This window comes from Panthera pardus, unplaced genomic scaffold (assembly GCF_024362965.1).
Source record: "Panthera pardus isolate Hobbes unplaced genomic scaffold, ASM2436296v1 HiC_scaffold_4, whole genome shotgun sequence".
Classification (NCBI taxonomy): domain Eukaryota; kingdom Metazoa; phylum Chordata; class Mammalia; order Carnivora; family Felidae; genus Panthera; species Panthera pardus.
Window position 1 is genome coordinate 15,415,184 of NW_026526969.1, and position 26,823 is coordinate 15,442,006.

The 26,823-nt window shown below is 57.1% G+C and overlaps 1 protein-coding gene across 1 annotated transcript in view; it reads left to right on the forward strand.

The window, feature by feature from the left end:
- The first annotated feature begins 3,008 nt into the window (after window positions 1-3,008).
- Window positions 3,009-26,823, forward strand: part of CUNH7orf50 (chromosome unknown C7orf50 homolog) — a 109,248-nt gene continuing 85,433 nt past the window's right edge. The window contains exons 1-2 of the mRNA XM_053894043.1: window positions 3,009-3,110; window positions 11,336-11,459. Coding sequence (XP_053750018.1) covers window positions 3,028-3,110; window positions 11,336-11,459 — 207 coding nt within the window. The 5' untranslated portion in view covers window positions 3,009-3,027. The remainder of the gene's footprint in view (window positions 3,111-11,335; window positions 11,460-26,823) is intronic.

Consider the following 26,823-nt stretch of genomic DNA (forward strand, 5'->3'; position numbering starts at 1 on the left):
AGTCCACCCGCAGGGCCCCGAGAAGCTGTAGGAAAGGGTGCCTGTAACTGACAGAAAATTTCCAGGGTTCGTTGTCGGCTGGAAGGAGCATGGTGCAGGAGAACGTGTGCTCTGCTGCCTTCTGTGTAGGGAACGGGGAGTAAGTGTCATAATATCCACGCATCTGCTTGTTTTTGCTAAAAGAAACACAGAAGGATAAACGAGAAACTGATGAAGCTGGCTACCTGGATGGGGTGGGTGACAATGAGGTAGGAGTGTTGGGAGGGGTCCAGTACTTTCTTGTGCCGTCTTAACTTTTAGACTCCTGTTACTGTTCTACGTATTCCGCAAAGTTCAGCCAAGATGGCTGGGCGGGGGCGGCGGCTGGAAATACACAGATGCGAAGGAACACAGCCATCTTCGTCGTGAATAACAGCCACGTTTATGGAGGAACATGATGGTGGTAAGAAACACAAAACTCACCATTTTAAAACCATCTCCAAGTGAATAATTGAGCACCATTTAATACACTCATAGTGTGCGGTCATCACCACCATCTAGTTCCAGAACATTCTCGTCCCGAAAGGAAACCTCGTACCCACGAAGCACTCCCCATTCTCTCCACACCACCAGCCCCTGGTGACCACTAACCTATGGTCTCTGGACTTGCCTGTTCTGGACATTTCGTATGAATAGAATCATCCAGTGTGTGGTTACAAAGAGCCTGTGCCTCCCCTCCCGTGTGCCCTCTTGCTCACTCGCCCCAGGGAAGCCAGCTGCTTTGTGAGCTGCCCTGTGCAGGAACCCATGTGACAAGGAGGTCAGGGAGGCCTTTTGCCGATGGCCAGCGAGAACCGAGGTCCCTCAGCCCAATCACCTGTGAGGAGTGAGTCCTTCCAGTAGCCACGTGTGGCTTGGAAATGGACTGTCCCCCAGACAAACCTTCTGACAAAACCACAGCGCTGGCGGACGCTTCGTGGCTTTGTGAGGGACCTTCTCTCAGGGCTCAGCCGCTCCGGCATTTCTGACCCCTCAGAGACTGTGGGTGAAGCTGCTAAATTTACGGGCTTAAACTAATAAGTTCTGTGTTAATTTGTAATGCAGACGTCGAAAACAAACACAATTTTCTGCCACAGAGAAGCGGAAAGTAGCCTTTTTGGATGTGGGAGGCAGCACGGACCAGAGTTAACGTGAGCACCACTCATTTATTGGGAAACTTGGAATCTGTTGGTTTTGAGCGGGGCGCGGAGCACTGGAAAATTCTGCAGACATCCAGTCCGTAGCCTCCGCTGTCCTGCGCCGAGGCCAAATAACTCGGAAGGTCCGTTGCAGCTGGAGATACGCATACGTGTTTCTGAGGCCGTGTGGTCTCTGGCACCAAGCTGTGCCCTCCGCTGCGGAGAATCACACGGCATGCTGAGAAGCTCCTGATGTGCTCCCCGGCCTTAGACGTCACGTCAGCCTGTGATTGGAGCTGTCCATCAGGAACTGGACATTTTCAGACCCGTGAAGTTATAATGCTGGCTGAGAGTGTCAGCGACTCATTGTACAGTGAAAATGGTACCTCCTTTTTCTTGGTTTTCTATCATGTGTTGTCTTCCGTAAACAGCTGTTTTCTACTGAGTGGTGGACATAATATATGGACAATTGTAGTTTGGGGCACAGGATACTAGACTTTTCTCCTAGAACAGTTTTACCCTTTCTTCTTTGAGCAGGCCAGCGGCAGCAACGATAAACCCTGGATCACTTGCAGTTTCAGAAACTGAGATAATCTAATATGGAGTTTATGAAGTCCCTGCAAGGCTGGTCTATTCTGTTCATATTCACTCCCCCGGTGTAGCCTTTCAGGGTCTCAGCTCAAAGATGGGACATTACAAGAACCCTCTCCCTTAGCGGCCCTAGCCCACCAAGCTATCAAAGTCTCTGTTCAGGTTCTCCGCCTCTTCCAGAATGGACTGAGCTCTGAGTGGAAAGTGTTGCTGAACATCAAGTTTAGTGCTCTGGGTTTCCTTTGTGTCCCCTGTTAGGATATTTCACTATCCAATTAGCACACTGATGGCATAGAAACCAGCTATTTTTAAATGATTATATTTTGGCCAGCTTTTTATGCTGTTCTCAATGGGAGGCTGATCTGAACGACCTATTCCTACAATATAAGAGCTCTGAAAAAAAGGGCAAAACTAAATACATTACACATTTATTTATATATTTTTACATTACATTATATACTATTTAAGCTTGTACGTGGATAAAAACTTTTCTGTATGTTGTCGGAAGGCCGGTCGGGTCAGTTTGAGAGCAGGACGGTTTCTCCCAAAGTCAGCCAGGCTGGACGTCCCCGCACCTGCGTGCTCAAAGGCGGCGTGTGACCGGAGCAGCACCTGCGCGCGTCCCGAGGTCGGCGAGGCTGCACGTGCCCGCACCTGCGCACGCGGGAGAGCGGCGTGTGACTCGAGCCGCGCTTTCCAGGTGCTGGCAGCAGGGGAGGGACCGCAGAGCTGCACCTGCTCCCTCTGCGGCCCCGCGCTGCCTGCCCGGCGTGGCGCTCTGGTTCCCGGACCCCCAGATGCTCTGAGGCAGCCACAGTCCCCTCACTCGGGCACCTATCACCCAGGTGGGGTCGTCCGGGCAGGGAGCGCACGCCTTCACCGCGGGCCGGCCGCGAACCCTAGGCCGACGACCACATTGCCGGGGCTCCTCCTGTGCGGCGTCTGAAACCGGTGCACGGTTCTAACGTTACAGTGTCTTCAGTTCATACAAATGTGTATGTTTAATACAACTCCCAAGCGCCCAGACACACAAGTCGGGGTCCCGGCCCGGGGTCGCCTCGCCCCCGCGGCCGGAAACCGGGTGAGGCTCCCCAGTCTTGGCAGCCAGCAAGCGGGGGGGGGGGGAGGGTGGGGGTGGGGGTTGCTAGGCAACCTGCAGCTCCCAGCAAGCGGCGGCGCCTAGAGATGACGATGCCAGTCCGCGCCTGCGCCTGAACCCGCCTACTCGCGGCTCCCGCGTGCCGTTGGCCGGCGGGCAGATGGGGGCGGGCCTCGGCCAATGGGCGACGCCGCTCCGGGAGGCGGGACCGTGTTACCTTGGCGGCGCGCCTGCCGGAAGCCCGCGTCGGCGGCCACGCGCAGGTAGGCGAGGACTGCAGGGTCGGGGGTCGCGGGGCGGCTCCCACGTGGGTGTGCGGGCCCGGATGGCGTCGGAGGGCGACAGCGGAGGCCCGCAGGGTGCGCGCGGGGTCCGAGCCGCCGGCTGCCCCAGGCCGTGCCCCTCGAGCCGGGCATCCCCTTCGCCACAAAGCGCTCGTTGACTGAAGCGTTCGGTGGGCTCCCGCGTGTCCGCACTGTCCCGGACCCCAGGCGGCCGCCGGGCTCAGGGCGGAAACGACGCCGACCCGGGGCGCTTGCGTTCTGAGGACACAGAATTAATAAGGTGTGGGAGCCTGCAGGAAAATAAGGCGGAGCAGGGCACCGCGAGCGAGTCGCGTCGGTGCCGGCAGACGCCCCAGGTCGAGGGATCCCGGGCGCAGCAGCAGCCGCTGCAGCAGGAGTACGAGCCGGAGAGCGGGGAAGGAGGCGCGCGGGGCAGCCACCTGCGCCCGCAAGGCCTGGACGAGGACGCGGACTCCTCTCCGAGCGAAATGGGAAGGTGTCCCGCAGAGCCTGACCTGGACGTTCTACGAGTCATTGTGCATGCTGTGTTGGAAAGGGGCTGGAGGGGCAAGGGCGGGGACCGTGAGTCATGCAGACGGGAGGGTAGTGACGGCACAGAGAGTGAAAGGTAGTCACTGTCTTCGGGATGTGTTTTGGAGGCAAGGCTGACAGGGTTAATGGCTGTGTCAGATGCAGGAGATGTGGGGCACCACAGTCTTCAGCCCGAGCAGAAGTCAGGATTTCCTGATGGCCGTTCATGGAGAGGGCAGATGCCCCAGGAAGATCGGAAGTGTGGCTTTTGACGCCTTGCGCCTGAGATGATGTGTGTGGGTGTTGGTGATAGCTGAGTGCAATTCAGGGAGAAATTCCAGGTGGCTGGTAGATGGGAGGTGTTTAAAGCCGCGCAACTAGATGAGATCACTGAGGGAAGGAGTGCGGGCAGAGAGGAAAGTGGGCAGGAAGCACGGAGCTCTTCAGTGCCCAGGCTCAGGAGGTGAAGAGGGAGGAGGAAAAGCAGGAGGGTGTGGTGTCTTTTTCAGAAGCCGAGAGAAGGAAGCATCACCTGCCAAATGCTGCTGTTGGGTGGAATGAGGAGGGTACTGAGACTCGCCGTGAGATTTCACGTCTGTGGCGAGCAAAGCGGCAAGGGTGGGTTTTGATCAGTAGTAACTGTTGCGGTAGGGACAAGACCGCGTGGACCGAATTCTCCTTATGTCTGTCCAGGGGCGAGTGGGTGTTGTTGTTGTTTTTTTTTTTTTTTTCAACGTTTTTTATTTATTTTTGGGACAGAGAGAGACAGAGCATGAACGGGGGAGGGGCAGAGAGAGAGGGAGACACAGAATCGGAAACAGGCCCCAGGCTCCGAGCCATCAGCCCAGAGCCCGACGCGGGGCTCGAACTCACGGACCGCGAGATCGTGACCTGGCTGAAGTCGGACGCTTAACCGACTGCGCCACCCAGGCGCCCCGAGTGGGTGTTTTTTAAAGGGAGATTGAGGGAATGGGGAGGGGAAAGGGGAGGCACTCAGTCGCCTTAGGAAGTGAAACATTACAAAAACCGGGAAGGGGGGGTTGGTCCGTGTGAAACCCACCCGGGGTTGCTGGTTAGCGCTTATCAAAGGTAGGCTGCTACCCTTCCACAGGGCTGTCGGGTGGGGTCTCCCCGTGTTGGCTGCATTCTTTTGGCAGCCTTGAGTTTTCTCAGGCAGGCTCTCTTTAAGGGCGCCAGGGTCATTTCAGGGATAGGGCCTTGAGCTGTTAGACACTGCATTAGTGGGCCAGGTGTGAGGCCCTTTGGGAGAGAGGAGCCTGGGTGGAGTTTGGTCACACAGCGCGTCTTTGTCCATATGGAGTCGTTGTGATCTTGAGAAGAGCAGTTCTGGTGGAGGGGTTGGAGAGAGGATGGGAGGGAAGGAGTTCCAGGCCGTGCAGGCGGCTCTACAGGGTTTTGCTGCAGAAGGAGGCAGAAATAGGGAGAAGAGCATGTGGGATCGAGAGAGTTTTTATTATTGCCTCGTGGGAAGTTTTAGTTGAGTGAGTAGATGGGAAGCCGGAACCGAGAAGGAGGGGCGTTGCTCAGAGTGATGTCCCTGCGCAGGTGGGGCTGGAACCCAGCTCACCAGTGGAGGGTTTGGCCTTGGTCAGAACTTGGCCCGTTTCCATCAGAACAGGAGAGGAGGGCAGGTGGGTAGATGTAGGGAGCTTGCAGTTCCCTTCCCCTTGTTTTGTGACCAGGAATTAAGGTTCTCAGCCAGAAGGGAGGAGACAGTGGAGGTCTGAGAGAGGAGAGGGTCGGCCAGGCAGGTGGCAGAGGTGGGGAATGTGGTGGATCCCCTGGTGAGGCTGAAGGGTGATTGGGCCCCGGGGTGCTGAGGGGGTTGAGCTGGAAGGATGGGAGGTGGGCTCGGTGAGTGAGTAGTGACAGGACTTCGAGATTGGCCATTGGAGGGACAGGGAGGGGTGGGTTAGGTACCAAGAGAGCAGAACGTGGAGGCCGTTCGTCTAAGTGGGCAAGTCGGAACTCGGACTAGGCTTGGATCCAAAAGGACAGGAATGAGGTCCCAGGCCGGCTCAGGTGCTAGGATCCCGCTCCTGGACTCCTCGGACCGATTTCCTCGAGGGCTGTGGATTGTGAGGGCGCAGACCCTCCTGAGGGGGGCTTGGCCCTGTGAGTTGGAAGGTGTCCTTCCCTGTGGCCCCCAGGACATATCAGAGGTAACACGCGCTGGGTGAGAGGGGCCATTGGCTGCGGGTGGGATTTTCAGATTTTAAAAGAATTTTTTCCTGTAGGGTCAGTTATTTTTTTTAAGATCCTGTGGGGTTTCTTTTCAGCCCTGGGGACCCGGCAGCCTCAGCCGGTTGGCGCTGAAGCGTCCTGACCTGTGAGTGTCACCCCACCCAGACGGTTAGCCGCCCTGTGTGTGTCTGACCTGGGTCGTCAGCTTTCTTTGCTCCACTGAACTGGAGCTGGTTATCTTAAAGCTTTTGTAGTAGAAATGACAAGAGTAGAAGGGGGAAAGCCATGCTTGTAATTCTCACTTCCTAAAATGTTAATATACTGATGTGTTTCCTTCTAGTTTTTCTCTTTGTGTGTGTGTGTGTGTGTGTGTGTGTACGATTTTCCTCACAAAACGAGGGTCACGGGGTACACACGTAGCTTTGTGCCCCATCTTTGCCCTTGGCGTTGCGCCATGAGCTCTTACTCCTGTGGCCGGGTGTTCTGCGCCGTCCTGCATAGGCCTGCCCCTTTGCACACGGGCATCGGTCGCTTTCCCAGTCCGCAGTCCGCTGTTGTGGGACGGTCACGGTGTTTTCCGCTCCTCGATGTCAGAGGCGTTAGCGGGCTTTATACGGTGCCGTTGTCCCCCTTGTGTATGAATCTCAGCCCGTGATTATTTTATCAGGAGAGGTTCCTGGAAGTGGAAAGCACTTGATGAATGTTATAAAATTACCTTAAAGAAAGACTGCACCAATTTCTTCTCCTGTCAGCAGACATGATCCCGGACGGCCTTTTCACCCTCCTGTGGCTGACGCTGAATAATAGAATTTTTAAAAATGGCGTTTTTAACCTATCAAATTAGCTGGGTGATGTGTGCGTGCAGCTAAAAACCTCCAGCCGTAGCGGCCGAGGGACAGGAAGGATGCCATCAGCCTTCCCCCCTCCCCCGCCAGGCCCCATCCCTGGAGGCCGGCGGTGTCCTCCCTCAGCTCTTTGTGCCGGGATCGCTTGCACCCTTCCCGGTAGCGCGAGCTCAGTGCGTGACTCGGGTGTGCCGACCGTAGGAGCCATCGGTTGGTGTGCCCCTCTGACAGGGATGCCCCGGTTTCCTCACCCGCGTGCTGCCCTCAACGGCCACGCGATGGAACCGAGTTCGTGCGTGTCCTGCACTTAGAACAGGACCTGGTGCCTGGTCAGCTCTCAGTAAAGGGCAGTTTTCGGAATTGACTTTCCTAACTACCCCCCCCCCCCCCCCCCCAACACACACACACAACGTGGCCTCCCTCTAGCCACCAAGTACAGGGCCACCTACCGAAGCTGGCAGAGCCTGGGGAGCCTGCTGTTTTGCAGAAAGGCCTGGGAGGAAAAAGAAACCTAAAGGAGGGGTCTTGACCCCCCTGAGGCCCCACCTTCCCCCGGGGCTGCTTTCCTCACCACCGCGCTCTCCCTTTGCTGGCTCGTCCGCTGTTCTGGCTGCACACCAGGAAGCTGATGCACACTCGTGGGCCCTGGGTGTGCCAGATGCCGTAGACACGCGCACGCCGTCCTCACAACCCTGTGAAATAGGGTTACCGCTAAGGGAAAAAAAGGAAGGAAAACCAATACAGGGGCATTGTGGTGTTAAATTTATTACAAATAATTGAGAGAGGTGTGAGGTTTTTTGTTTTGTGTTTTTTTTTTTCTTAATCTTCCCGTGTTTTAATGAATTCACAGCGTTGTGTGACCATCACCGCAACCTCGTGTCAGAACATTTTCCTTCTCCCAGGAGAGACCCCGGACCTATGAGCCCCTCCTGCCCCTTCCTCCACCAGCCCTGAGCACCCACGGAGCTATGTTCCCGCTCTGTGCGGACTTGTCCTGGACACCGCGTGTAGGCGAGCTTGTACCGTGTGCGGTAACCCGCGCCTGGCCCCTGTCCCGCGGCAGGACGGTGCTGAGTCGCCCGGTCAGTGCCGTCCATCGCGAGGGCACCCCCACGTCTTGTTCCCTGTTCAGCAGTTGCTGGATGTGTAGGTTTTTTCACCTTTTGGATACTATGACGAATGCTGCTGTGAACGTCAGTGTTGGAATTTTTACGTGGACGTGTTCATTTTCTTTGGTAGGTATCTGCATGTGGAGCTGTTGGGACCCATGGTAACGTGTTGAACTTTTTTTTTTTAAAGTAATCTCTACACTCAACGTCGGGCTTGAATTTCTAACCCTGAGGTCAAGAGTCACATGCTCTACTGACTGCCAGCCAGGTGCCCCGACATATTTAACTTTTTGGGGAACTGCCAGGCTGTTGTACAGAGTGGCTGCACCATTTTATATCCCACCAGCGGTGCATAAGGTTCCAAGTTTTCAGGCGTCACCGGTATTTGTTACCGGAGCCAACCTAGGAATGTGAAGTGGGGTCATTTGATTTACATTTCCCTAACCATGAATGGTGCTGAGCATCTTTTCCTGTCCTCATTGGCCACTTGTGTGTTGTTTGGGGGGTAATCCGAATTCAAATCCTTTGTCCGTTTTTTCACCGACTTTGTCTTTTTTATTGGGTTGTAAGAATTCTTCACACCTGGTGGATACAAGGCTCTTGTCAGTTACGTGACCCGCAAGTATTTTTCCATTTCTTGATGTTGTCTTTGTACTTCTCGGTTGGAATTATTTGCAGTACAAAAATTTTTAATTTTGAGAGGTCCACCGTTCATTTTTTTTCTTTCGCTGTGTGGTTTTTTTTTTTTTGTTTTTTTTTTGGTGTCCTGTGTAAGAAACTTGCCTAATCCAGGGTCATAAAGATGTACCCCTGTGTTTTGGCTCTTACACTTAAGTTTGTCATCCATTTTGAGTTAATTTTTGTGTTTGGTGTGAGGTAGGGCTCTCAGTTCATTGTTTTGCATGTGGAAGTTCAGGTGTCCCGGCACCTTTTGTTGAAAAGACTGTTCTTTTCCGTTAAATGGTTTAGGCGCCCTTGTTGAAAATCACTGACCGTAAATGTGAGGAAATGTCTTCTATACCAAGCATCCGTTGTCTCAAAGTCATGAGACATACCATCTCTCAGAACTATCAAAAGAAACCTTTTTATAATACAGAAAAGTCTTTCTCCCTTTTTAGCAAATAGACTTAGTGATTACACTTCTTAATGATAACTTACAGAAGGAATAAAGATTTAACTTAACTTTTGTGGTGACTGATATGTAAATATTTGCTAAACTTTTCTTATTTCCCCAACAAGGTAATTGGCTGATGGAGTCCTTTGTCTTTTCAAAGCCCCTGTGTCAACAGTCTCTTGTTCTTTCACGATTTCTTATTATACTGCTAATTGAAATTTGTAGCCTCTGGCTTTGAATACTTTTTTTTAGATAAGGCTTAATTAAAGACTGTGGAGCTTGGAATTTTTCTGATTCCACAACAGTGATACTCTTTCAATATGCTGTCGTTGATCATAGCCCCATTTGGGGCAGAAGGAGCCCTCCATGCTGGCTCTGTGTCCTCCGGAACGTGGCCCTATGTTCCTTGACTATCTCCTGCGTTTCAGCACAGCTTGATATCCCAGGTTCTCCTTGCACTTTCCTTGCTCTGCAAAGGTTCCCAGACCAGGAGTCTAAGGAGCTCCCCTCCCCGCTTCCTTTTTCATAGAGGATGGTGTTGAGAACCCAAATCTGGGCTCTCCGCGTACCCTGTTTCTAGGCCTTTTCCACTGTGATCACCCTTTATGGTCACCTTTCCCGTAATGCTTTCCCTCTCTTTTGGTTGCAGGTTGCAGTTAGTGATGTCTCACGTGTCCTGCGTTTGTGTCCCCCATAAGCGTGTCACCTGTGTGTGAATAAGTCTCTTGGACTGCGAGGTCTAGCCTGGAGCAGCTCCTAGCACATGGTCGGCACTCTGCAGGTGGTGACAGAGTGGCCGGCAAGTGCTGATGTACGTGGGTGGATTGCTTGGTGGCGGGTGGGCGTGTTTCATTCCACCAGCTGCCCCCTTGACGGAATTTTCCCCTTTTGTCCCCGTGAGAGCGGTTTTGCTTTGGGGGAAATTTACATCTCACTAGCGTGTTCCTGGGAAGCCCACGTTCTCAGAACACATCCAGCCTTTGCTCGCCTTCAGGGGGCCATCGCCCTCCATCTGCCCTCCCTGCCCGCAGGCCCTTTAGGGGGTCCGGAGGCCCGGCCTTTGCACCTTTGCACCTGCCGGACCTTCTTCATCGCACGCACCACTCCCCTCCCCCGCCTCCCCCTCCCCAGCCCTGCCCTTCACCGGCTTTCTCCCAGAGGCCTCCTGCCCGTGCGTCACCTGCGCTCGCTTCTGTTCTGCCTTCTCGGTAGCGTTCATCCCCACGTAAAAGTATTTTCTCACCTGCACGATAGATCTCTCTTGCCCACCACAAGGGAAGCTTCACGAGGTCAAGGCTCTTGCGTGCCATGCGGTTCGCTCTGTGTTTGGCACCCCGCACAGTGGCTGGCACAGAGTTGGCGCTCACAAAGTATGTGTTGAACTTCTGTTGCTAGAGCCGGTGTTCAGAGAACGACATTGGGTTTCTGTCCCTTTTCCCGTATACACAGCCTTGAACCGCAGGTCTGAAGGTAAATTTTTAAAAAGACGGAGACATAAGTATACAATATGTACGTGTATAATTTACGTGTGCCTGTAAGATCTGGAACATGGAGAATGTTAACTGGGAGTTAGTTGAGCATGAAAAAACGAAATACATTTTCATAGTTTGTTAGAACGAAAGCTGATATTAGTAGACCTTGTAAATACAGTTTGAAAGAACTGGCGTTAAAAAGCACTCCGAGGTCTCCCCTCCCACATACCCCCTCGCAGGAGCCCCCTCGGAGGTCCCAGCAGCCACCGGCAGTGCCCCTCAGGGGAGGGCTCTCCACTGTGACCTGTCGGCCTTCAACCACTTCTGGTTGAAGGGGCACGATCCCACGAAGGACGTGGGTTTTAGGGTTCCCGGGCTTTTCCTGGAGCTCTGCACACCACTGTGCTGGAGAAAGCACACCTGTCAGACGCCTCTCACACCGTGTCGTGCCTTATATGCGGCCCGGGTGGTGCTGCTTCCACAAGTCGAGGGGCCCGGCCCGGGCCCATCACCGTGACCGAATGCCCTAGCCACGGCGGCGACGGTCGCCTGCAACATCCCCAGATCACGGGCGGTTTGCCTAGGGGATTTGACCTTTCCCCTAACTCGTGTAGATTTTCCATATTTTCTTTCTTTCTTTTAAATTTTGCTCATTTTGAGAGAGAGCAGAGGAGAGGGGCAGGGTTAGAGGGAGACAGAGAATCCCCAGCAGCCTCCGCGCTGTCAGCCCAGAGCCTGAGTGGGGCTTGAACTCCCGAACCGCCAGGTCGTGACCTGAGCCAGATGCTCAACCCACTGAGCCCCCCCCGGGCGCCCCTGCCTTTGTTTGGACTTTTATAGCGGGAGAGCGCTCTTCCCCTCGGTCACAAATGTGATGTGGCCCAGGACCTCTCGTCACGCACTTAGCAGTTTACCTTCTCTGCTGCAGGATGGCAAAACGGAAGAGAAAAATTACCGAAATGACAGAGAAAAAGAACAAAAAACTGAAGAAGGCGTCAGCGAAGGAGATGCCACCCGCGGCCACACCGGGCACCGGGGAAGCGCACGCCGAGGTGGGCGCACGCGGGGTCCCAGTCCAGAGGGAGGGCGCAGCGAGGGCGGGATGGGTTACAAGCCTTCGCGCTGCGGGGCTTCTGGGAGCGGCTGTAAGACAAGTAAGAGGGTGGGTGAACTTCGGGTTCGAACGGCGCGACCGCCTTTCCTCGGGCACAGCGTCCACCGACCGCCGTTGGGGTGCCGTGCTGTCGGGGGCACTTGTGTCTGAGACGGGAGGCGGCGGGACAGCACGGGCTGCGCTCTCGGGAATGGGTGGCGTGCCGTGCACGCAGTGATGCGTGCAGCGTGGCCGGGAGTCTGTCCTGAGGAATTCAGATCTTGGGGCGTCTGGGGGGCTCAGTCACTTGAGTGTCTGACTTTGGCTCCGGTCACGATCTCACAGTTTGGGAGTTCAAGCTCCACGTCAGGCTCGGCTGACAGTGCAAAGCCTGCTTGGGATTTTCTGTGTCCCTCTGTCTCTGCTCCACCGCGCCCACAGCCCCCCCCCCCCCCCTTGCACACGCATGCTCGCTCACCCTCTCTCTCAAAAATAAGTAAAAATAAACTTTAGAAGAGAGTTCAGATCACAACATACAAATGCTCGTATTGAATGGGACAGAAGTCTGTTACCAAAATACATGCACTTAAATTTGGTTCCTGGTCTGAGCGTTAACGTTTTTCTTGATTGAGCTGTCTTTACAATTCCTAGGATGCGGTTGATGGAAACAGTGTAGGGTGTCACAAATTCTCCCAGATTGCACATGAAGTAGAACGTGATTAGGCGCGTATCCCGTGGTGACGCATGCATCTGTGGGCGGGCGCTGCTGTCTTCGGAGGGGACGGGATTTCCTGTGGGTCCACGCCTGCCTGGAAGCACCGAGAAGCTCGTTCACACCGGTGAACGTGGGTGGAAGCGTCGTCTGGGCAGCGTCGCTTAATTCCTTAGAGTCGGAGACTGTTCCTGTGATTTGGGGGCACGTTTGGTCCCAATCTGTTGTTAGAGATCGGCCATTAGATGACAACTTGACTAGGTCCTTCTTCAATTCTTGTGGAGGAAGAACTGGAAACCGTCTGACTCGGTCGGGGATGCGTCTCTGGCCAGTTGCTGTTGTTGTTTGTGGCACCCGTGATTCAGACCGTGCCTCCACTTACGAGAGCCCTGTGGGCTCTTCTGCCCTCAGAAGCGTCCCCGGCAGGTTTCAGGGTGACAGGTGGCTTTTCTCTCATAAGATGGGGAAAGGACCGTGGTGCGGGGGGAGGAAGAGAGGAGGGTCCTCATGACAACCAGCCAACTCCTGACCGCAGGCCATTCTGGCCTTTTCTCTGAGCAGTTTCGGCGCGAGTACACATGGAGCACACGTGGCGTTAGGGCCCTGGGAGCGCGCTCCTGAGACCACCCGTGCTGTAGACGCCTGGGCGAGTCTGTGTCCCTCAGGGGGTGTGCACCCAGTTCGGTGACTCACTGGTCCGGGTCACTTGAGGCCTCCATCCACCGAGGCATCTCTGTGCTTTTGCCAGCTGGCTCCCAGGCCCCTGCCTCGTCCCTGGCGATTTATTTTTGATAGAGATAGAGCACAGGTAGGGGAGGGGCAGAGAGAGAAGGAGACACAGAATCCGAAGCAGGCTCCAGGCTCCCAGCTGTCGGCACAGAGCCCGACGCGGGGCTCGAACTCACAGACCGCGAGATCATGACCTGAGCCACCCAGGTGCCCCTCCTCCGTTTTTTTTTAAACTCCATCCTATCACCTTGGTGATTTTAAGTTTTGTTTAAAACTCACAGCTTTCCTTCGGAGTGGCCTGCTTGCCGGCTGCTAGCCCGGGGCAGGCCCCGCGGAACAGGGCGGGTTGACAGTAGCCGTGTGCACAGGTTGGGATTTCTGCCTCACCTCAGGGGGACCTTCCTTCTGCTGAGTTCAGGTCATTTTTAGAAGTGTGTGATTGTTTTTTGTTATGAAAGCACACGTTGGGTAAAGTAGATTTGGAAGACGGAAGAGAAGCTTCTCGTTTCTCTTTCGAGGCCGACAGTTTTGTCGGGGTCTGTGGTGTAGTGGACAGAGTTGCTGCCGGAGTCCCGTGCACTTCCGCTTGGTTTTCGGTCCCCGGGGTGTTGACCTGGTGGCAGGCTGGCCCGACTGAGGAGCAGGAAGCGGTGCGTGGGAACGCGGGCCCGGCCACCAGGGGTCGCCGCCCCTCCGCCTGCGGGCGGCCCGTGGTCCTCTCCCGGGAGGAGCTCCAGCCCAGCGCGGTTACGGGCCGGGAGCACTCTAGGGGGAGGTCTCTGAGGTGCGGCGCTTGTGGGCTTGTGTCCCAAAGACCCCTTTGTACATTGCCGGGCCGGTCTCCCAGGGAGGGGCTCTTCCAGGCGGACACACCTTGGGCTGCGCTAATGAGAGGATTTCTTCACTCTGCTTTTCATGGGAAATTATGGAAAAGCCACGTCAGGCTCGTTTTTAAGGAAAGCACATGGAACACTGCACCTAATTTTGAGGCGGGCGGGTGGACCAGGCCTGGAGAGCACATCCCATTCCCCTGGGAGCTCGTGGAAAAGTACTGAGTTGTCCTCCCCCACCCCCCCCCCCTCCCCGCCCTGCCCTGGCTGCAGGATCAAGCCCCAGAATCCATCCGCATGAGGAACAGAGAAGCCTCTGTCCCCACTTGGACCAGTGTGCCGTCCTCCCGGGACCGGCCGTCTGGATAGGCCCGTGGGAGCCCGTGTGGCCACTTCCCACAGCACAAGCGCCCTGAGCCAGTGCCAGGAGGGCCAAAGTTTCCCCAGGGCTGGCCCTCCGTGGCCCCGGGGCAGCTTCCTCAGAGCCGCGCTTCCTGCTGGGAGGGGAGCCTTGGCACACCCAGCGGACTCCTCTCTGGCCCTCTTTTGTGCGCTCCCCCGGAACGTAGGAAGCCCTTTGTGCGGCCCCGGGCGCTCAGAACCTCCCTTCTTTGCGCATCTCACCAGCCCGTTAACCTGCCGAGGCCCTCGCCGCCCGAGGCCGGGAGAGGGTGTCTGTGACGCCCCCGGCACGGGCCGAGCCCTGCTAGTGCCTTCCTCAGCGCCCTGGATATGGTTCTGGCCGGCCGGCCGGCCGCAGGCCTCACTGGAGACCTGCCGCCCACACCACGCCCTCTCCTGCCGTCCTGCTGCGTGAGGGACGCGGGAAGTCGGGGTCCATGGGCCCATCCTCTGCACCAGGGAGTCTCTGCCCGCTTCACGGCTTCTTAAAACCCTCCCGCGAGCCTGGGCGTCGGGCCGTACAGGCCCACCTTCAAGCTGCTGGGCCCCTTCCTTTGAGAGGGTGGCGAGGGTTAAATCTTAGACAGCAGGCGTGTCCCGAGAGGTTGCCGGCCCGTCATCAGTCATCAGTTGGGAGTGGAAGGGGCAGAAGCCCAGGGGTTGCTCCCAAGGGTCTCCCCTCCACCGCCGAGGAGATAGTCCACCGTTCGGTTTTGTCCCAGACAGCGAGCCCCACGACAGGGAGACATCACGCGGCTGCCCCGCTCACGGGCCAATCAGGCCCCTGCACGCCTCGGTGGGCACCTGGCAGGGGCGCTGCGGTGCCCAGGCCCTTGGTTGCCTGGAGGCGGAGGCGTGGCTGGCAGTGAGCAGGGCCCTCCTCCCTTGTCTCTTGGGTGAGAACCCCTGCGTTTGCACGAGACCGTCCTGATCACAGCAGAGTCCTCAGGCCCAGTGGCCCCGGGTGCCCGGCCCGGGTGTGGCCCGTCCTGGTCTCACACACGAGTTGACCGGAGAGGCGGCCGCTTGCCCGGTCGCTCAGCTGGCTGGGACAGAGGAGGGACTCCCACTTGGGCCTCCTGTGTCTGCTTCCCTTTCGGAGCACCCAAGGAAGACAGGGACCCACGGGGTGCCTGGCCTGACTCCTTAGTGTAACTGGGCTGAGGGCTGCCGGCCAGCGGGCGGCTCAGCCGTGTGCGGGGGCGGCGAGGCCCAGCACCGTCTAAGGAATAACGCGGCTCCTGTGGGGCACCCATTTCTGCACTGCTGTCAACGCGGGTGTTGTGTCGGGAGAAGGACCCCGGATTTGTCCGGCAGACCACCCCACGCTGGGAGTGAATGCGTTCCTGGAGCCTAGAGGGCACGGTGGCAATAGCAAGCACTTTTCTTCTTGCAGAATGTGACGTGCCGTGCATAAGCTGGGTGGCTCCCCAGTTCCCGGTGCCACCCCGCGTGCTCCGTGTGTTTTCACGGGCCCGACTGGAGCGTGGCTGGTGACAGCGGGGCTGAGAGAACCTGGGCCCCGCACTGCCACACCCTCAGCGGCCGTGGAGTGGAGTGTCGCCTGTCTGGAAGGGAGACACCTGCTCCGTACGGGACCACCCTCGTCTCTTCGTTTGTGATCTCGAAATCGGGATAGGAATTACGTGGGTGTCAAGCCGGCGAACGCTTCCGAAAACCGTCACGCGAGGTGTGAACTTCGCGGCCTTGAGAATTTGCTCAGAACCAAAGTACTTCTTCCTAATGGTGTTTTGCCTCAAGAAATACACGGGTCTGGCAGTGGAGTTTTGGTTGTGAAAGTAGCAGCTGAGGGGTTGCCAGTCTTTACAGGCAGCTGTTCCCCGGGAGCCTGAATTCCCCTGTTGCGTTGTCTTTGTTTTCTCCTTTGTGACTACTGAATGCTGACTTGTCAGCCAGTTAGTTATAAGCCGTGCAGGGCTGGGGGAGTTGGAGAAAAGGGACCCAGAGAAATTCCCTGATAGCCCCGAGGCTCCCGGTGAGGTGTAGGGGACCGAAGTCCCCCTCGTCCTGTCGCGGTGACCTCTGCTGCCTCCTGAGGGCTTTCCTTTTCGCTGCCCAGTAATGTCCCACCCACCGCACGTCCCACGTGTTTGTTTCTCCGTTCCCTGGTCTTTGGACTTTTCGCTCGTTTCCACTTTGGGGCTGTGGGGAGTATGCTGTGACTGTATGCGAGGTTTTCTGTTTTCATTTCTCTTGGGTAAATTCTCAGGACTCAGATGGACCACAGTGTAAGTGTATGTTTACTTTTTTATTTTTTTTTTTACTAGAGCGTGAGTGGGGGGAGGGGCAGAGAGAACGGGAGAGAGAATCTTAAGCAGGCGCCACGCTCAGCACTGAGCCCCGCACAGGTCTCGATCTCACCACCCCGATGGCCTGACTGGTGCCAAAATCAAGAGTCGGTCGCTCAGCCGCCTGAGCCACCAGGCACCCCGTGTGTTTACGTGTGCGAGGAGCTGCCAGGCCGCCTTCCATGCCGGCACGCGGGGGCGCTGGTGCTCTGTGTGTTTGTCAGCACTTGGTGTTGTCGGTATTTTTCGTTTTGGCCGCTCTCGGGAACATGGTTGTGCCTTCCTCTGCGTGGTCTTCACAAGCAGCTGCTTGAGGCGTAACTGACGTGGGGGAAACCACCCGCATTGAAATAATTTCTCGTAGTTTCTGCCCCGGTCGCTGACGGGCGTGAGCATCTAGCAAGCCTTGTTTCTGTGCGTAAGGTCCCGTGGGTGAAGTGCTCGCACAGCTCTCTTCCCGCTCTTAGTGGCGGGTTTTCTTACGGTGGAGTGTTGAGAGTTTGTTACCCGTTTAGGACGTAGGTGTTTTATCCGATTTCCGTTTTGAAGCGCATTCTCTCCTGATCCGTGGGGCCCCTTCTCATTTGCCAGCAGTGGCTTTTGAAGAGCAGGAGTTCTGACTTCTGATAAAGTCTAACTTACCTGTTTTTCTTGTACGGTCGTACTTTGGTTGTACTTTCTGTTAACTCGTCAGGGGCGTGTCCGGAGATGCTTCCAAGTCCGCAAGTGTGGATCTTCGTGGATCTTCCGCAGTGTTCGGATTTCCCCGGGTGGGGCGGTGGCATGTCTCACGGCCGCCCTCTTAACGGTCAGTTAACCTCGTTTCCCACGTGGATGCGCCTGCCCGGCACCGGAGTGCCGTTGTGCACGTGTGCGACCTCTTCTCTGGGCTCCCAGGGGCCGGAGCGGCGGCGGGACGGCGTGTGGCCAGTGCCAGGGGAGAGACGTCTGGGCCCGAGGCCGGCGCTGGCGTCTGCCTCCCCTGTGTGCCCTTCTGCAGCCCGTTTTATTGGTGTTGTCCTGGTCAGCAGTGGGACTGAGACGGTTTTCAGTCACCTGTGGAGCGTCTTTGTCCTGTGAGTGTCCTCACCACATCTTTCCCCTCTTTTCCTGGTGCTTTGGTTGCCTTATTGTGCACGTTTTACACATGCTTTGTCCCAGTTTGACTTTGATGACGACATTCTCCGTGCGTGCAGGCAGATGTCAGTCCTCATCCCAGAGATAAAGGCCGCCTTCTCCCTCCCACCGTCACTTACGAGCGTTTTCTCTTCTGTGTTTTCCTCTCAGCCGGGCTGCACAGCAGTCCATAAACGTGTTGTACTGTGATATATTTAACTTGCTTGTCACCGCGCTGCTCCCTTCTTCAGGTTTTATAGGTGTGTTTTAATATTGAGTAGAGTAAGTACCTCCAGTTGTCATGTGGACACTGTTTTTGGATGTTTTCACCTAGTTTCTTATTTGCACGAGGTTTGGAATCAGCTTGCACGTTTCATGAAAAGTCTTTTGGGGCGCCCGGGTGGCTCAGTCGGTTGAGCGTCCGACTTCGGCTCAGGTCATGATCTCGCGGTCCGTGACTTCGAGCCCCGCGTTGGGCTCTGTGCTGACAGCTCAGAGTCTGGAGCCTGCTTCGGATTCTGTGTCTCCCTCTCTCTCTACCCTTCCCCCACTCACACTCTGTCTCTCTCTATCAAAAAAATGAATAAACGTTAAAATATTAAAAAAAAAAAAAAAAAAAAAAGAAAGGTCTTTTGTGTTTTTTTGAGGTTGTTTTTATGTCATTCAGACGATCATGCTTCTCTCCTAGGAGATTTGCGTGTCTGGCCAGGAGCAAGTGACCTGGGCAGGGTCCCTGTGGCAAGCACAGGGCAGATCCCACCCATCGGTCTGTCTTTCCCTGTCACACGAAATCAAAATACACAAACTACAACTCAGGAATGGAGTCTGGGCCCCCGTAGCGGACACTCCCCGGGCCTCCTGGGCCCGCTCTGACCGTCTCCGCCCGGCCACGCAGTATGCCCTCTTCTCCGTCCGGGCAGAGGCTGTCTGTCCCACCTTCCTTTCAGAAATTGACCTTTCTGGCCTGGCCAAGCTTTTCGTTTTCTTCTACCCACTATGTCCTCACACTCTGCATGGTGAGCCTTCACCTAACTGTCCTGTAACCAGTCAAACCCAGCAGCAGCTCATGGGGATCAACTGGGACATGAACTTGTTGAGCGAGTAGGTATTAAAAACTGGTTTTTGTGTTGCCGTGGGAAGAAGTTTTATTTTAACGTTGAATTAACCTAGGTGTTTTCATATATAGTAGGTTATAGGAGCGTTCATGGTTATGTATTTTTTTCAACCAATTCTAATAATTTGTGGCAAGAATTCTTCAGTTTTATAAAGGAAGGTGAATCAGGCAAGATGATTTTTTCTTTTTTTTTATTATCGGGGTTGGGGTAGAGTTTAGACGGGTTTAGGATGATGGCCTCCTCTTTGTAGTTACCTGCACTGGGCTTTTTTCACATATAACTTGTAGTAAAACAACAGCAGGTGTGTCAGATTGTACGTGTTTGAGACAGAGCCATGGTTAAGTCACCGTGTCGCTTAACGTCTGGGTTTACAGCCAGCAGTAGCTGTGGGGGTGGAAAAATCACACAGAACGTGAGAAAACCCAATGATGGACGAGTTGTGACCTTGGAAGTAGGGAGTGTCTCTCACCGATTTCCTCCCATTTGCATTAAGAGGCGAACGGCGATTGGATTGGCACCAGAGGGCAACCTGGCACAGGCTGGATCTCGGCTTGGGTGTTTCCATAAAAACAGAAAGGACCTGTGTCTGTGGCTGTTTTCATCTCAGTACATGCGTGCAGAGCGCTGGGTGAAATTTAACATCTGTACATGATTAAAAACAATCTCTCAGCGGCGCCTGGGTGGCCTAGTCGGTTGAGCATCCGACTTTGGCTTAGGTCATGATCTCACGGTTGTTGAGTTTGAGCCCCACATTGGGCTCGCTGCTGTCGGTCAGAGCCCGCTTCAGATCCTCTCTCTCTCTCTCTCTGCCCCTCCCCCACTTGTGCTGTCTCTCAAAAAAAAAACCCAAAAAACAATCTCATTCCCCCTGCCCCCCCAGAAGTAGACTCTCCCCCTTAAGAAAACAATAAAGGTCTATTATAAAACCAGACACATCTTTTTAGCTCTTACTTCTCTCAAAAGGTGAGAATGTCTCAAGAAACCAGAGACTTGAGGAGCACCCGGCTGGCCCAGAGTGTGCGACTCTTGACCTCAGTCAGGGTCCTGAGTTCAGGTGCACGTTGGGCGTGGAACCTGCTTCATTAAAAAAAAAAAAAAAAAAAACAGACTTGGAAGTTCTTCACCGGAATCTTAGCTTTCACACTCCGCGGCTGGTGGAGGACGCCATTTTATACGTTCACACGCACAGAGCACACTCGCGCGTGCAGACCACTTACAGAGCACACTCGTGGAGCACACTCGCGGAGCACACTCGCGCATCGCAGACTCACAGCACTCACGCAGAGCGCACTCCCACGCGCCGAGCACACGGGGCCCACGCGGAGGCCGTGCGGGGCTCTCCGGCAGAAGGGCGCTCCGGAACGGTGGAGAGGCTGAGGATGCCCGGACGGCTCCCTGCCGCTGGGCTCTCCACCTCGCCGGGGGTGGGGGGGGTGGGGGAGGGCCCTGGCCTCCGAGCCCGTCCCCTCAGCCCGGGAGGCGGCCAGAGCCCAAGCCCCTGACTTCTGGGCACCGGCGGGTGGCCTCGGGACAGAGCGGCCCCCGTGTCCTGCGATGTCTCTGGGGACTAGCTTCCGGGTACCGCTCGGTTTGGGTGTGCAGATGCCCTGTTTCGCCAGTTCTTTGATGCTTTATGAAAGTGGTCGTTTTTTGGTCTCTCGGTCAGTGTTTTTGGTCGCCATGCTTCCCCCACCTGGTCAGAGAGTGGGTCTGAGGCAGATCGGGGCTTGGCAGATCTCTCCTTTCGGGCCAGCGCTGTGGGCCGTGTGGTCTCTGTCGCTGCTCGGGCTGCCCGTGTGGGGCAGAAGCACACAGACGGCACGTAAAGAAACGGCCACGTGCAAATGCGGTGTATTTACCCCGATAGGCGGGCACAGGGGACTCGGCCCAGAGCGCGCATCCCCCTGCTGCGAGGCGTCCAGCCCGCCGGCGCTGGCCTCTGGAGCAGTGCTTCCTGACGGGGGTCTTCCTGCCCCAAGTTCCTGGGTCTCCACGGTATGAAAGGAAGCCCGGGGATTGTACTTTGGGTAAAGGATGGCCCGTATGTGGGGCCCTGGGAGGCTTGGCAGGCCTCTGGGTTTGTCCCGGGGACCGATGACAGCCCTGTGTCATTGCTGGGGGGGAAGGTTGCCGTGGACACCGCCACACGGAGGGCCAATTAGGAAAACAATACGGCATCTGTGACCGGCAGGAGGACGTTCGGTTTGAAATATAAAATTAGTATCTATGTAGACGGGAAGTTGGACCACCGAGAGAGCGGCCCTAACGTGCCGCTTCCTGAGCGCGGGCACTCGTGTTCTCTTCCGGACGCAAGCCCCGACGGTCTAGGGTGCAAGCGTGGGGCCCTTTGGCCACCCGAGTGGCTCCTCTGCCCTGTGCGGATGTGGAGGCCGCTGCCTGAGCTGCTGCTGGAGAAGCGGATACACGTCCGCGGAGCACGGAAGCCGTGACTGGAAACCGCACGAGGAAGCTCGCCGGAAGGTTCCAGAGGCTGCGGGTGACGCAGAGGACAAAACCTTGTGCGGGCGTGCTAGGGGGCATCTGGGTTCTCCCCTGCTCCGCCGCCACGGGACGGTGGGGGGGCCCGGGGGCCTGAGGCCCGTCTTAAGGAGCTGACCTCGGGGTGGCGCGGCTCGTTGTGCGGCGAGTCCCCGACGCCGCCTGTAAGCGCTGGAGGGGCTTTCCAGCGTCACAGCGGGCTGTGTACCGTGCACGCACGCTCCCTCCTGCTCTCCGTCACACCCGGGAACAGGGGCCGAAAGCACAGGGAGGTAGATGTTGGCCTCGATGGGGCGGTCCCTGAGAAGGTCAGCCATCTGTCCTTGGGCAAGTCCAGCCGAGACAGGGTGGACGTTTAGGGGTCACGCTGGGAGGCTTCCTCCAGGAGAGGGCTGGAAGTGGTGCCCTGTGAGGCCCTTCTGGTGCTCTGGTCCGCTGGAGGCGGGCGGTCCCTTAGCAACCTCTGATGATACCACGGGACCTTCTCCACGCGACAGGACGGGCCTTCTCCCAGCCACTGCCGAGCGTCCGTGCTCGTGCTTGCGGGTGCGCTCCTGTGTGTGCATTCCTGCGTGTGCTCGACTGCTGGCGTGTGTGTGTGTGCGTGCACCCATGCGTGTGCCTGCGTCTGAGTGCAGTTCTGTCACAGCTTGGATCGCTGTAGCCGCCAGCGCGGTCAAGGCTTAGAAGTGCTCTGTCGCTGCACGGCTCCCTTGGGCCCTACCGTTCTAACCACTCACCCACTGAGTGAAGGACATTTGGGTCGTTTCCACATCGTGGCTTTTCGGGGTGAAGCTTCTGTGAACACCCACGAGCAGCAGCGCTCGCTTCTCTGGGGAGACGCCCGGAGCATGGCCGCGGGCCGGGCCGGCTGGTGAGGCACATTTTTTGAGGCCCCGCCAGGCGTCCCGAACGCGCGGCTCTCCTCCCTTCCGCTCCCGCCGTCACCGTGCGCGAGGTGAGCTCCTCAGCACGCTCACCAGCGTTCGGTGTTTCTGTTCGTTATTTCAGTCGTTCTGATGTCTGTGCTCACATTTCAAAGAGGACAGCCGGAAGCTCCCTGGGAATTAACTTGCCGCTCGGGGATTGGCGACATGTGCTCCTGGCTTGGAAACCGCCGTGGGCTGGTATTGGCGTATTGCCCCGGCCTCGTGGTGGCGCCACCCTGGCGGGCCCAGCTGTGATGTGCCCTTGTCTGCCTTGCCCGCGTGCGACATCCTTTTTCTCTAGGGGCTTTTCGAGAGGGGTGGTCTTCACTGGGCAGCGCTCAGAGTTGGCTGGCACGGGTCCGCGGTCTGTTAGGCCGGCCTCGTTGTGCCCCATGGTCTCCACGGTGGAGACATGGTTTCTCCAGTCACTTGTCGCATCTGGAGAATTGCAGAAAACCTAGAAGCTGATCAGCTTCCCTGTTGCCGTGGAGACCTGGCAATTGTCATTCTGGGCCAGAGAAAACAGGCTCCCCGCCCCCACCCCCCCGCCCCCGCCAGCCCCGCCGTCCACCGGCCATAGCTAATGCCCTCACTGCTGCGGCCGTCAGCCCGGGAGATGTTTGTAATTTTGCCTCCTTGTGCTCAGCAGAGAGCAACTCGGCAAAGTGGAATTTTAAAAAAGCAACGTTTGTTGTTTTTCCTGAGTTATACGTGGCCAATGTGAAAAAGAAAGAAGGAGAAACTAGAGAAAAGCACATGGAAGGAATCAGGCTGATAACCTCGCGGTGAACGTCGCGGACATGTTCTCCATGTTTCGCGGTGGGTGTACTCTATTTAACATATATGAGAGTACCCGCATCGGCTCTGGTCCTAGGGTTTCCGTGTTTTCTGGTACGACCAAGAAGAGGGTAGCTCGTGGTTGCTTTCATTGCAGCTTCTTTGATCACGACCGCAAACGGTCATTCTCCACGTACATGTTGGTCATTTGCTTTTGCAGCTTCTAGATTTTTTTACCAGGTCTGTTTGCAAAGTTGACCTTCTCTGTATTGATTTGAAAACACTGCTCGTGCTAAGGGTTCTTCATCTTTTTTTTTTTTTTAAGAAAGAGAGGCAGGGAGAGAGGGCGATCGAGAATCCCAAGCAGGCTGCACACTGACAGCACAGAGCCCGCCATGGGGCTCATCTCACAAACCATGAGATCATGATCCGAGCCGAAATCGAGTCAGATGCTTAACCAACTGAGGCACCCAGGATCCCCCTTTCATCTTTCTTTTACGTGTCAGATAGTTTTCCAGTCAAGTCACTCTTGTTTATGGCTTTTGCCCTAAGCAGACAACCCCTCCGCCTCTCCCAGCCTGCAGGAGCTTCCTGCCGCCTCGGCCCTGCACCGGCCTCCCCGGCGAAGGCCTCGCTGCCTCCCCACGCCCCGTCTTGTCCCGTGCCCCCTCGGGGTTCCGTTTCTCCAGCCGTTAGAGAAAGACGAGGGTCAAGCAGCGAGGCATCGCCGGCTGCCTCAGAAAGCCGGGGGCCTCCCGTTCGAGGGCTGGCCTCTCAGCCTCTGCCATACTTGGACCGGCTCTGCCCCCTTGGCTGGGGGAGGCCCTGGGTGTTGACGGCCGGGTTTAGCTTTCATTGGTGACGTGGGTCCTTCTACGTCTAGTGTCTCCAAAGGCAGATCCCAGGGAAGCTGAGAGCGGTTGCCCGGGGGTTATCAGCACACGCCCCCGTGGGTGAAGTCCCCCCCCCAGACCAAGTACTTGGCCCCACTGAGCCTGTCTCCTGTTGTCTAGGAGCGCCTGGCAGCCCTCTGGCCCTGGCTGGGCCGCGCTGTGTTGTTGCCCGCCTGCAGTCCGTCAGCCCCGCGGGATGGGCTCGGGTGTGGCTCCCGCACCATGCGGTGCCGGGGCCTGAGTCATTCTCTGTGGGGAGTGGGTGCATGTGGCTCGGGTCCCCTCAGACGAAGGTGAGGAGGGAAGAGGTTGCCTGGTAGACAGAAGGGTGTCTTTGCCGGCTGTGCACCCGGTTAAGTGCCGGACCCTGAGACGTCGCTACAGACGGGAGCCCAGAAGCCAGAGCCAAGTTAGGGCCGGGTTGGGGGAAAGGCCGTGGCCCTCAGCCCTGGTCCAGGCTCTGACACCGCCCCCAGAACCACCGTGGCACATTAGTTAACTGCTGCCGGTTGTCATGCCCGAGAGCTCACTGTGCTCGAGGGAGGCCGTCGGCTGCATGGTGACCTGGGGGGTCAGGTGGCACGGGGGCCGTGACCCCTAGGAGAGTGAGCTTGGCTCGGTAGCCGTGTGGGAGGCACCAGAAAAGGGCTCTGTGCCATAGGTGACCTGGAGCCCGTCAGGTTGTCAGCCTGTCGTGAAATTTTAGGTAACACACGTGCGTAGAGCCCTTGCCAGTCTGGTGGACTGGCGGACGTGAGAAACACCCTGTCCCGCTTCAGACGCGTGAGCGTGTGGAAGACGCGTGACGGCAGAACCATATGGCGTGGCTGAAAGCGAGCCACGAGTGAGAGATACAGAAGCTCGAGGCCAGACTGGCGAGCGAAACTGGAGCCGGTGGGCCCAGAGTCATCGGAACCGGGCTCGTGTTGTAACAGTGGCACGGCCACGCGAGGTGGCCCGCCCCCTCACGTGCAGTGGTGGAGCCGGACTCCGGCCCCGAAGCCAAGAGCCATAAATTGGAAAATCCTACCCATTGGGCAGATAGAGCAGACAGGCAGGGTGGACGAAGAAAGAGCCCGTGATGGAGAATCAGAATCCCAAACCCACGGCGTGCGTGGGGGCCAGACCCAAAATTTCAGTGACCCGCGACCTGGGAGCCCCCAGCCAAGAAGTTCACCGGGAGACTTGTTCGGACCTCCGGCAGAGATCAGTGCAGAACCGGCCCCCGGGGCCTCCCACGGAGAACGGCCCTCCTGAAGACTTCCACGGCGGAACAGCCCGGTCCACAGGAGGAGGGAACCGTGGTGACAGTCCGCTGGCAGGACAGGGGACGGAATTCACAAGAAACACGAGGCAGGGCACCTGGGCGAGGCTAAATGGGTTTGCGGTTTTGGGGGGATGAAGGGAGGGAGAGTCGGCATTCTGTCCCGTCTCCCCCAGCCTGGGAACAAACGGGAAGCTGAAGTGGAATCTGACTGAGACAGCAAAGGCAGAGGCGTCGGCGTGGAGCCCAACAGCGGGCTCGGCGGGCCGAGCGGGCAGAGAGAGGCGAGCACCCGACCCGGTGTGCAGAGTGCTGGGCGGCGGGGGCCCGGCGGGGTCCCTGTGGCGCTGCTCCTCAGGAGTGCGGAGGGAGGGGAGGGACGGCGGCCAAGGGCAGGGTTTGAAGGTGACCTGGCATGTGTGTTGCAGGGGCACGTCTGGTCCCTAACTCCCACTGGTGCCCAGCACGGCAGCCCGGGGGGGGGGGGGGGGGGGGGGGGCGCGACAGGCAGGGCGGGGCTGGCTGGCGGGAAGGAGCGGGGTCCCGGGCCCAGACGGCCGCTTCCCAGGCTGTCGCCCCAAGTCCTGGCAAATGGGAGGCCTGAGGTCGTGGCCTGAAGCTGACGTGGGAGGTGTGCTTCACCGGGAGCGACGTCGGATGGCAGGAGTGGTTTCTGGGAGTTTTCCGGTGTCTACAGATCGTGAACCAGCAGTGCTCTTTCAGGGGAGAGCTTGGCCGGGGAGAAAGATGAACAATGAGTCAAATCTTGGTAACTTTTCCCCACGAGACGCTGCCGCGCAGCCTGGGGTCCCACCGGGGACACCGTCTAGCGGACTGCCGGGCGCACACGTTTCTTGACCTGGCTCCTTTCTCGGGCCTTCGTCCTGGTCGTGGCCTGGATTGTCCACGGCGCCCAGGCACACCTGGGAGGCGGGGGAGGAACCCGCTCGCCTGTCTTTGCCGAGAGCGATTCGGGGGCGCCCGCATCTGTGTGTGAGCAGCCTGCTGCGTGCGCCGTGTGGCCACGCGTCGTGCCGGGGGGCCTGCGGACCTTTGCCGTCCCGGCACAAGGCGGTCGTGCCGACCGGCGTCCAAGAACACCGACAGATGAGAAAAGAGCTGCCTTCGGATAAGTCGCGCATGCTGGGTGCCCTGGAAATGCTTCGCCTTTTGACTAAAGTGGCCTGCAAACAATGAAAAAAGAAAGTTAACGGAGGAGGCCCCCTCCGGCTGCTGACGTCAGCGCGTTCCGTTTTGCGTGTCCTTTCGGTTCCTGGGATGCCGGTCTGGGCATGCGTCTCTCGCACGTGAGCTCTTCGTGTGTCGCTCGACTTACGCCTTCAGTAGCGTTCTTCGTGTTTGAAGACAGAGCCCCCACCCCACGCCAGGCGTGTAGAGCACAGCCATGGTGAGAAGTGCAGAAGACGTGGAAAAGCCGAGAGAAATGTCTGGTGCGTGAGCACGTCTGTGTTTTTACAGACGTGCTTAGCTTTCAGGCAGGCGGGCACACTTCACTTCATCACGTGAGTCTGTGAACCGAGCCAGGATCCGACCGTCACTGGCATTTTGGAGACTGAACCGCCCTCCACCGGCCACCCCCCCCGCCCCGTCCCCCGGTTTGGGTGGCTCCACTCCATCCCCTGCTCTCCTTCATGCCCGGCGTCGTCACCCCCTGTTCCACCGCAGCCCTGGGAGCCCCAGCCCAGACTCTCCCCCTCCTGCCTCGGAAAGCAGAGCCCGCCCGGAAC